Source organism: Mirounga angustirostris, unplaced genomic scaffold (assembly GCF_029215605.1).
Source record: "Mirounga angustirostris isolate CCGP_5_RB_7025 unplaced genomic scaffold, mMirAng1.0.hap1 SCAF_11, whole genome shotgun sequence".
Lineage (NCBI taxonomy): Eukaryota > Metazoa > Chordata > Mammalia > Carnivora > Phocidae > Mirounga > Mirounga angustirostris.
In genome coordinates, this window is record NW_026991719.1 from 83,978,827 (window position 1) to 83,989,888 (window position 11,062).

The 11,062-nt window shown below is 46.4% G+C and overlaps 1 protein-coding gene across 1 annotated transcript; it reads right to left on the minus strand.

Moving 5' to 3' along the window:
* Positions 1–2,651: 2,651 nt before the first annotated feature.
* On the minus strand, positions 2,652–8,086 carry ESX1 (ESX homeobox 1). Its single transcript, XM_045874173.1, has 4 exons — positions 8,008–8,086; positions 7,505–7,823; positions 6,425–6,470; positions 2,652–2,999 (listed from the first exon to the last, which is right to left on the minus strand). Exons 1-4 carry the CDS (start codon positions 8,084–8,086, stop codon positions 2,652–2,654), a joined length of 792 nt encoding a protein of 263 aa, XP_045730129.1.
* Between the last annotated feature and the right edge of the window lie 2,976 nt (positions 8,087–11,062).

Genomic DNA, 11,062 nt, shown 5'->3' on the forward strand with positions numbered 1-11,062 from the left:
ACATTTATAGTAATTCTTCTCTTTGCTTAAAAAGTCACTTTTCATACCTATTTCAAGGGAGAGTCCGTGTATGCTCAGCTAAAGAATTATTTTTAGTCCCTTCCTTCCTTGCCTTTTTTCCCTAACTACTTGTTGTTTCAGTGATGGCTGAGATTTTGATTTCTCAGGCACTTCCAAGTTAGATCTCCAAGGTTCTGGCTAGATTTGTTTGAAACAAGATCCAGGTCGCATAAATCTAGTTTTAATACAAAAGGCTTTATTTTCCCCCCAAATACTTCATATCTTGTTTTATTTGACCATGAAAGTTACTATTGTGAAAGCTCCCTGTCATGTGTTCTTCAATAAGAAACAACTTTAGAAAGAGCACATCCAGAATGATTACTGTAAAATGCCAAACCTCCTGTACTCCTCCTGAAATTGTGATTTTTACAGTTCAGCCCAAACTGCCATCTGTAAAGACTCTATCTCAGATCAACGTATTTGCTGATAGCCAGTTTCTAAAGATTTTTTTTTATCAAATAGTGTCCTTATATTAGAAAAAATTAATTTCTGATCTATGCCTTAGCGATATTTGAAATGCACTTTAAGAGGAATGCTCTTTGTGGGATTATTTTAAAAGACCTCTCCCTTTAAAACCTAGACTGGGGGAACCTATTTGCAGAAATGTTTTGCGTATTTCCTCTGCTCACATCCCACCCCCCTTCCTTAAATCATCTGGCACCTGAAAGAAGTAGATATAATTTTAAAAATAGTACATATCACTCTTTTTTTAAAAAAAAATTATTTATTTTTTTATTTGACAGAGAGAGAGAGAGAGAGAAAACACAAGCGGGGGGAACGGCAGGCAGAGGGAGAAGCAGGCTCCCCAAGGAGCAGAGAGCCTGACTCGGACCTCCATCCCAGGACCCTGGGAAGGCAGACAATCGACTGAGCCACCCAGGTGCCCCCAAAATAGTACATATGACTCTTGAAGACCCCATCTACTTAAGGGAAAGCATGTTCACTTTTTTGCTTTTGCTTTTTTCAGGCAGCCTGAGGGGAAAAAAAAGTTCTATGTTTTCATGTGTCAGACCTGATGTGAGAGTTAATGGCAGGATTTGTGTCCTGGGTACTTACTGTTTGACTTCGAGTCTTAGCGTGGCAGGGCTGGATGGGGTCCTGGAACTTTGATTTATTTGTACAGACCCTGTATTTCCAAGAGGACTTAAAGCATTCAGGGACCTGATGTTTAAGGAGAAGGAAAGTGGTCGACAATGGGAGAGAAGAATGGTTGTTTCAAAACTAGCCAGTGAGCTTGGGAAAGGGCATGCAGATGCATTTCTGGATGTTCCTCCCTCCCAATGACCTCCTCACTGCAGGAGTCCCACATTAGATACAACTTCTTTGCTGTGTGAAGGGAGGGAAGAAAGGAATGAAAAGTATTGGACAACACTGCAAAAAATCGTGCACTTTCCCAAGAAAATAAAGCCTCCTTTCAAACTAGGAACAGAACCACTGCGAAACTCATCTTCGGGGCCTCCCCCTCCCCAACCCACCTTCGGGGAGAGGAAATTCTGGTGTCACTGTGACACCCTTATCTGAAGTCACTGTAGTCATTTCAGACCATATTGTGGTCAGAAAATGACCGTGCGTTGATTGATCAAAAGCAAAAGTCCTACTGAAAAGAAAGTGTTTTAAGAATAGTGGGCCTGGCCTCCTCCTTCTCCCTTCCATTTTAGGTTTTGTTTTCATCCCTTGGCAGCTTTGCATGAAGACAGCATGAAAAAGCAAAGATGTGCTTCTTTTCAGTGAGTGCTAATTCTGGAACATTGTCCAGGGGATCATTTCTTGGATGTTGAAGGTGACAAAATATACCTGAAGGTGGGACTGTCTACCTCTGAGCTGGGGAAACTACAATAGGCTCTCTTGGGCTGGGGGTGGGGATGAGAAAACAGAGAAGAGCCCTTTTCTGACCTTCCTGGAGCCCCTTCTTCTGTCTTTGAACCACAATGATTCCTATTTCCGCGATCACGTCCACAAAATGGAGAGCAGTGAACAGAATTCGGAGTTTGGCTGTCACATTCCCTTAACAGCCCGGTGAATAGCCTCTTAGGAAGTTTCCCTCAGAGTCCGTGGCTGTTGAGCTCCTTGGCATGAATGGAACATGGCCCTGCCTGGAAACACACTGCTCTCTCATTAGAGACTCACGCCTTCCATCTTGCACAGGGCTGTGCTCCAAACTGGGGTGGGCGGCACAACAGGGTGGGAATGAGGATTGTTGAGGACGGGGGGGGGGGGGGGGGGAAGATCGTGTGGTCCTATAAACCAGCATGGGCACTTGGAAAACTGCGGTGTACATGGCCTATTGATGGTGACTCGGGACTCAGGGCTACTATGTCATGAAAGGAGGCCTCTTTGACATTCTGTTTGGATGCCATTCCCTTAGCAATTCGCATGCATGCCCCACTTATCACATTAGGCACTCAAAACCAATAGTTTATTTATTTGCAACTTGACTGAAAATACAACATGCCCTACAAGAACAACAGGCACTGATTTTGTCCAGTTATTCAATTCATTTAACAACTATTTGAAGAATTACTCGATGTGCTATGCACAATTTATATCAGGCAGAAAAAATACTTTGGAAAAATTGTCATAAAGACCATGCTTCAGAAAATGGGACCTGCGAAATGACCATTGATGACAGGGGCCCATGCCATGCCTACAGGGGCCAGAGCAAAGGGAGGTACCGGTGGTAGAGGTGGCATAGGCATCATGGGTGGTCCCGGGGGCAGAGGTGGCCCAGGGAGCACAGGTGGCAGGGGTGGCCCAGGAGGCATGAGCACCCGGGGCACCAGAGGAACACATCTCCACCCGGCCTCTAGAATGGGGATCGCATGATAGGGCCCATCAAAGATCACTCCCACAGGAGGCCCCAAGGCAACGGGGGCCAGATTTCTAAGCATCAGGGCCCTCTGGTGTCTTCTCCACTTGGCCCTTCTGTTCTGAAACCAGACCTTCAATCAGAGGGAAAAAAGGGATTGGCTTAGTACATTGAACAGTTAATGTCATAATAAGAAAACACACAACATGCAATGCTGCCATTGAACTATTAAACTGTAGCAGGAGAAAGTATTTCCTTATCACTAAAATACCTTGAGAAAGCAAACCACATACCTCCCCTCAGCTAACCCTTAGTGAGCCATGGCTAGTCCACACTTGGGCACATTGATTGGTCTCTCTTCCCACTTTTAATATTCTTTAGTGATGCCCCCACCCCAGGTCTTGGATGTAAGTCTAAGTGATAAAGTGCACTGGCTCCCTGACGTTTATGCCTATGCCTGGCACCAGGGTAAAGAGAGAGTGGATCATCAGCCGTCGGGGGAAGTGTCACCCTGGTTAGGGGGGAGGTCGAGCATGGTATAAAGGTGGCCTGACGTGAAGTCATGCTGATGGGACCACCCCCTTTTCGAAACACTCCTCTTCAGTCTGAAGTTACTAATCCGTAGGAGCACACTGCAGTTTTAGACAGAAAATTTCCTTCAGTGATGTTGAAGGGACCATTCTTCTAAACCTCGTGAGAATTAAACAGGTGATATGTCAAAGGAGGCCTGATCACGGGGTCCCAAGGACTGCCCTGGACATCAGAGTTGCTGAGGCCCCTCGACGCTGCTTTGCTATTTTAGCCTTTAGTGTTCAGGAAAAGTTTAACTTAACTGAATCCGAATTCAATAGACTTAAAATTTTTTCCCCAGATAAGAGACTGGGTACCCCATTGTCATGACTATCAATTTTGCATGCTCCCATCTACCTTACCCTCCAAACCTCCCTGGGCTCAGGAGCAGGTCAGCTCATTCAGCTCTAGCTACAGTTCTAGGATCCCGGACAGAAGCTACTGTGCCCACGGACAGAGGTGGGGCACCTTAGGCCCTGACAGCTCCACTCCTTAACCAAGGAGACTCCAATCCCATCACTCATTCCTGAGGCCGGAAGGTCCAATTACGCATTTAAGGAAGATGTGCAACAACAATGGGGGGGGGTAGGGCTCACAAAAGAGGCTCCTCTCTGAGTGTTTGCCAACTATTAACAAACAAACAGACGAAAAAGTTGTCAATTGGACTTTACTGTCCTCTTGGTATACTAGTTAATAGGGTTTACATTGTATTTAATCCTTTTGGAAGTTCCCAAACTGCAGTATTTTAATTGAGACAAAGGGCCTCTTCTGTGGGCAGCTACCTTTTCTCCCTTCCATCTTAGGATTTGGGGTCCTGCTGCATGGATATACAGTCTGAAAAAAAGCCAGTGTAGTAGAGCTCATTTGGGAGAGATTCGAACGTATCAGTGGTGAAATCTCCCTAAACATAAATAAAGCCCATATCTGGCAAATTTTGCTATGGGCCAATATTAGGTCCATATTCCCAATACTGGTTTCATAAAAGAGGTCTACTATATTTGCAAAAGGTGGGGGGAAGCATCTATTATAAAGTTTCTTGGGGGAAATTCATGCTGCAGAGCTTGAAAATATGTGAGAGCATAGTCTTCTTCCCTGTTTGGATTTTCTGGCTCATTTCCCCTTCAGAAATCAATTGACAGGACTACATAAACCCAGGGAAGAGGAAAAGCAACTCAGCAAACCTTGTTTTTATTTTCCTCTGAGATTACTTTGCCTGCCTGAGAAAGTAGAGGACTTGTCCTATTTCTCTGATGTACCTATGATTTTCTATGACCTCAAATAGTCACCTATTTGAGCCCATAACCAACAAATTAATAATCACTTCCTGAATAGTGCTTTAAATGAACACACGTGGGGCGCCTGGGTGGCTCAGTCGGTAAAGCGTCTGCCTTTGGCTCAGGTCATGATCCCAGAGTCCTGGGATCGAGCCCCACATTGAACTCCCTGCTCTGGGAGAGCCTGCTTCTCCCTCTCCCTTTGCCTGCTGCTCCCCCTGCTTGTGCTTTCTCTCTTTCTGTCAAATAAATAAGGGTTGCCTGGGTGGCTCAGTGTTAAGCGTCTGCCTTCCGCTCAGGTGATGATCCCAGGGTCCTGGGATCAAGCCCTACATCGGGCTCCCTGCTCCGCGGGAAGCCTGCTTCTCCCTCTCCCATTCCCCCTGCTTGTGTTCCCTCTCTCGCTCAAATAAATAAATAAAATCTTTAAAATAAATAAATAAAATCTTAAAAAAAAAATTAACACAAGAATCTGGCCTGAAATGAGAACACCCTCAAAATCAGATTCCAGAAAACCCACCTTTTCAAAATATTACCACCAAAAAGGGAAAAAAAGTCTTAGAGTATTAAAGATTCCTCATGGCAATATTCATTTATACACTTGGTGGTTTCATAAAGTTGAATTTGTGTGACATGTACAATGCATATATTTGAATGTATACAATACTTCTCTAAACTTTCGCCTCTTCTTAGGTCAGTGGAACTTTATTAAAATTGGTTCCCTTTTTTGGTTCCATTCTTTAAGACAATTTTCCTTTCCCCATTACTACCATAATCCTAAATATTTTAGTAATGTTTCAGGCGGACATCAAAGTCTTCCAAAAAATTAAAATTTAAGGCTGTCACTCTCTATGCTGCTTTACAAAAACACTTACAAAATGGCAGTAGGTCCAGGCACTTGGGACTTTTAAGCTACCCTCCCACCCCAGTTTCAGTTTACTAAACATACATTAGTTACTCATGCACTGTGTTCTGTGTGTGAATTACTCCTTCACCCTAGTGTCTGAGTATTTATAAATTCACTCATTTAGCCAAGAGCTTATACCTGGTTTTAAATATTTCAAATAATTTAGTATGGTTAAACCTTCTTTTAACCAAGCTCTTCAGTGCATTAATTTGTAACTTCCCAGGTGGGATTGAGCCCCAACATGATCCTATGTAGAAATATTCCTTTAGGGAGGACTAACATCCTTCCTGAAAGATACCAGCGTTAAAAGGAGGTGAACTTGGGCGCCTGGGTGGCTCAGTTGGTTAAGCGACTGCCTTCGGCTCAGGTCATGATCCTGGAGTCCCAGGATTGAGTCCGCATCGGGCTCCCTGCTCTGTGGGGGGTCTGCTTCTCCCTCTGACCCTCCCCCCTCTCATGTGCTCTCTCTCTCTCATTCTCTCTCTCAAATAAATAAATAAAATCTTTAAAAAAAAAGGCGGTGAACTTTATTGGGGGAAAAGTGTGTGTGTGTGTATATGGGTGAGGGAGAAGTGTGTTCGATTTTTTTTTTGTTAGGAAATCATATTTCCTTTGGTAATGGGAAATTTCCAGAATCTCCAGCTTACCTATCCCATTTCCCACCCCCAAGGCACCCAATGTTCAAAACTTATTTGTGAAACATGGAAAGGCAGCAAACCACACCAATTTCACGATGTTCAGGACAAAACCTCAAGTATGTTTTATACTGGCTGCCCTGTGTCATGTGCTCTTTTAAGATTTACTGACCTGCACTCTGGCTTCAGTCAAATTCAGACGTCCAGCGATCTCTTCTCTGAGGGAGGAAAATTGCAAATGTTCAGTATTTGGAGTTGTGGATAAAATGAAATATGTCATGTACATTATTTCTACCCCCCTCCCAGTGCAGTTTTCTGTAATACAGCTTGAGGCTTGCTTTAGGGAGTTTTGCCACGGACAACTTATCTGTATTAAATAGTATAGAAAAAGGGAATATATATGAAAGTTCCTGGTAGTGTGTCTGTTAGTTGAATATGACTCCATCAATTTTTCTCTTTGTGGACCAGCAGAGAACAACCCTGGAAATCTTTTCTTGGGAGGTCCCTCTGTGAAAATAAATAAAATGCCAAAAGCCTTTAAAGCGGAATTTGAACCAGAGTATTTGTTGTAAAGGAAGGGTTTATTGTAAAGGAAGAGGGGAACTCTCAAGGAGGAACTCCGAACCATCGGCCAAGCGCTCAAGGGAGATTTTTTTTTTTTTTTCTCTTTGGCTGGCGAAGGCTGAATACAGCAGAACCAGAAAAAGTGCCCCGAAACCTCACACCGATACGTCCTGGTCCCCCATTCCTGCCGGGCAAGAATAGGCCTGCCCCTCCGTACACTCCCGCGATCCGACAACGGTTCCTTGCTCGCTGGCTTTTAAACGCTCGAAACTCTGCCGCCAGGAAATAGCGCCCCACGTGGCAGGGCCGAAACTCTACGGTGAGGCAAGTGAGCTCGCCTCGTGTGCAAAATTTTAAATGCGCGAAAAAACTGAGCAATCACGATAAATATTCTAATGCAATATTCAAAATACAAAAATTAACGCAAAAAACTCAGGATGAGCAAATTACCAAAATTTTAAATAAAAGCGGGATCAATCCGCACTCCCTTACTCACTTCACCCTAGTTCCGCTACTATCTCACTGCCCCGCAAGCTCTCCTCAAGCCCTGGGAGCAAGGACGGACCCTGGCGCCCTCGAACCGCCTAAGCGGCTTTTGGGTCAGGGGAGGAGGGAAAGGGTCCCGGGAAAAAGCCCAAGACTCCCGAGGCCCCTGGAGAACTGCGTGCCGGAGGGACCAGCCACTTACCTTTCGAACACGTCGGGGTACTGAGTGCGATGGAAAACGCCCTCCAGCTCCTGCAGCTGCAGCTGGGTGAATGCGGTGCGGTTGCGGCGCTGCTTCCTCTCAGCGATCAGTGGCCCCTGCACGGCCAGAGGGGCCGGCTCCTCCTGCTGCTGCGGGGGCTCCAAGCCACCCCCACAGCCGCCCTCCTGGTTTTCGTCGTTCGAGGAGCTCGGCTCTCCCGCGCCAACGCAGTTTGCCGCCGCCGCTTCGCCCTCAGGTTCGGACCGCCTATCCTCCTCTCCTCCCGTCAGAATCAGTGAGGTCAAGTTTGGCTTCGCATCTGGGAAAAGAAAAAAGCAAAAGAGACCGGAGCGTCGGAGCCCACGCTGCGTGGGCTGCGGAGGCATGGGGTCGCGATGGAAGATAGAGGGCGACAGCCGCGCAGCGGCGCATCCACCCGATTCTCCCAGGGAAGTTCCTCTCCTGGAGTCCGCCAAAGCACCTGTGCCCGTCTAGGCACTGACCATACTCTTCCTCCTCCTCGTCGACCCCCAGGTTGCGGTAGCTCGCGCTGTAGGGGTTGCACCCGAAATCACGCTCCATGCCCACAGTGCTGTCGATGAAGCCTAGCGCATCCACAGATTCTTCGCTAGGGTCGCTGGCGACCCCTGCGTGGCGGCGGCGAGAGCTGGGACTAACTGCCCGGTGAGGTGCTCTTCTGGCGCCGGGACCTCTTCTGGCGCCGAAACTGAGACTTGCGCGCTTATATACGGGGTACGTTGCGTTCCGCGGGCTCAAAGTGTACGCGCTCGCGTCGGTTAGACGCCCTCTATTAGCGTTCACATTACCCCTAGTTGGTGTCGGTGGGACCTGACGGGGGCGCACTGGCGGCAGGGGCGTGTAAGTAAAATAGGGCGAGTGTTTGCGAGAATGGGCATGCCTGTGTGGGGAACTGTGACTCCAAATTGCAATTTAACTGACTACTCCCAACTCGGACGAAATATGTGATTGGAGGATGGGGTTGTGCTGGATCGAGAAAGTCATTTTGGGGGGTGCGGGGGGGGGGCAAGACTTCACTCTAGATCCTGGAGTTCGTGGAGGAGTGTTTGTAACATATTCCTCCGCGCAACCTTCGATGTTCCCCAGACCATAGAGGAAGCGGTGTCACTTGCTTCCCCCGGGGAAAAGACGGAGAGATAGGGATGCAGAAAGTGCGGAGCCCTCAGCCGCCCAAGCACGCTAAAGCGAAGTTAGTCTACCCTGCGTTGGGCTCTGAGCGCCGCTCTCCCCTCCTAGAACTTTGTGACTGATGGATGGTATTATTTGGTTCTGTTCTATTTGCACTCGAAGTCCGGGTATCAGGCTAGTGATTAAGACGAAACGATAAGCTTGGAGCCTGCTTGCCCCGGGTTTTTGCGACCAGATCCCCGGTGTACTCCGGAAGCGGTGGATTGTAGTTAGGTTTGCTGAGCAGTCCGGGTGCTCACATGCACGCTGCGAGAAACCCAACCTGCCTCTTGAGAAAGCTCCAAGGACTTCAGATTTTTAGTAATGAACCCATGTCAGAGTGTAAGTGTAGAACCCTGCCAAGTGCTTAGTGCATCCAAGAATGCCTATGCTGCACGGGCTCCTTCCTTCAGTGCCTGGCAATTGCAAGATTTGCTGTGCTTCTTATTGCAACCCCGCTCTGCAAGGCGCCTAGAGCGCGCCTTATTCCCGGGCCAGTGTTGCAAACCCGGGAAGAGTTCGCCTTATCCACTACTTCTCCCCGTTCCTTTTCTTTCTTTCTTTTTTTTTTTAAGATTTTTACTTATTTATTTGACAGAGAGAGACACAGTGAGAGAGGGAACACAAGCAGGGGGAGTGGGAGAAGGAGAAGCAGGAGAGAGAGAAGCAGGCTTCCCACAGAGCAGGGAGCCCGACGCGGGGCTCGATCCCAGGACCCTGGGATCATGACCTGAGCCGAAGGCAGACGCTTGACGACTGAGCCACCCAGGCGCCCCTCCCCGTCCCTTTTCTACAGTTATCTTCCTGAGCTGGTTTTCTCCACGAATGTGCCAAATAAAAAAGGACCGCGCCACGATTGAAGGCTCTATGGTTCTTTCTCCAAGAAGTGTTTGCAGGTGCTCCAGGACGTGTTAATGTCCTTTATATTTAAGAATAACTTCTAATAATGGGCGCTCTGCTTGGCACTGTACACAATTTATCCTACTCTTACCTTTACAACCACCATTATTATCATACCCATTTTTTTTTTTACAGAAAACCGAGCCCTAGGGAAGCCAGGCACCGTGCCCATCCATGGTCATACCAGCAAGTTTGATTACAAAGTCCGTGCGCTTTTCACCGTATTACTGTCGTCTTATTTCAAAAGAGTATATAATGGTGAGGTTCCAGGCAGGAGGGGAGGGGGAAGGTATTTTGGGCAAGAAGATCATTGGGCAGAGTCTTAAGAAATCCTGAGTGCCAGGGGTCTCCCCCTCTTCCTCCTGCTCTGCTTCAGGCCTCTTTCTCCTTGCTGAGTCTCCCAAAGCCAGAAGTTTGGGATTCAGGAGTGCTGGGTTTCCCAGCCTGTCTCTTCACTTTTGCTCAACACTACGGGGACGCTGGCGGGGGCAGGATGCTACATGCATTGGCTGCTGAGCTGGTTACGTGCAGACACAGGAGGGAGAGGTGAGAAGACCCACCCTTGCATTGGGGCCACATTAGGACTTTTCTGGACCCTAGGCATTTTTGCCTTCCTGGGCCCCTTCCTCCATAAATATATATATTTTATACATAAAACTCTCTCTCACTATGGACCTGAGAAACAAACAGGGTTTTAGAGGGGCGCGGGGGGGGGATTGGTTAGCCCGGTGATGGGTATTAAGGAGGGCACGTACTGCATGGAGCACTGGGTGTTATATGAAAACAATGGATCGTGGATCACTGCATCAAAAACTAATGATGTATTGTATGGTGACTAACACAACATAATAAAATTTAAAAAAATAAAAAATAAATAAATAAAATAAAAAATAAGAAAAAAATAAAACTATATATACATAAAACTATATATATATACATAAAACTATGTATACACATAAATATATATAAAATATATTTCACATATATAAAAATATATATAACTATATATATAAATATATGTAAAATATTTCACATATATTTAATATATATATTTCAAAGCTGTGTTGGTATAAAGATAAATGTAATGTGGCTTGGATTATATTAATTTTTTCTTTTGATTTCAAAAGCAATGAAAACATTTTCCTGGGCTCCTAAAATTATGGTGGGCAGTGGGTACTGTGACTACTGTGACTAATGTAGAAATTCCCCTGCCTCATGTTCCCAGAGGTGGCAGGTGAGAAACCAGCTAATAGGTGGTTGGCTGACCAGTTCATTTTCAAAAAGAGGTCAAGGGATGGCAACGCCACAGCCCCTCTCTGACTTTAATCACAATATTTCTTGCTCAGGTTGGCTCTTGCTGAGTTCTGCTGGCCTCCCTCTCTTTTGGCCAGATGCCTGGTGAAAAATTTTGGCTTGGGATGAGTTACCACACAAGAGATCCGTACAGGTTTT

Bases quoted from the DNA above. Each gene is read 5' to 3' on its own strand.
- ESX1 (XM_045874173.1), bottom strand. From the start codon at position 8,086: ATGGAGCGTGATTTCGGGTGCAACCCCTACAGCGCGAGCTACCGCAAC. The intron at 6,471-7,504 runs GTAAGTGGCTGG...TTCCTCCCTCAG, and splicing joins TACCCCGACGTGTTCGAAAG to AGAAGAGATCGCTGGACGTC. The intron at 3,000-6,424 runs GTCAGTAAATCT...CTCTGATTGAAG, and splicing joins TGACTGAAGCCAGAGTGCAG to GTCTGGTTTCAGAACAGAAG.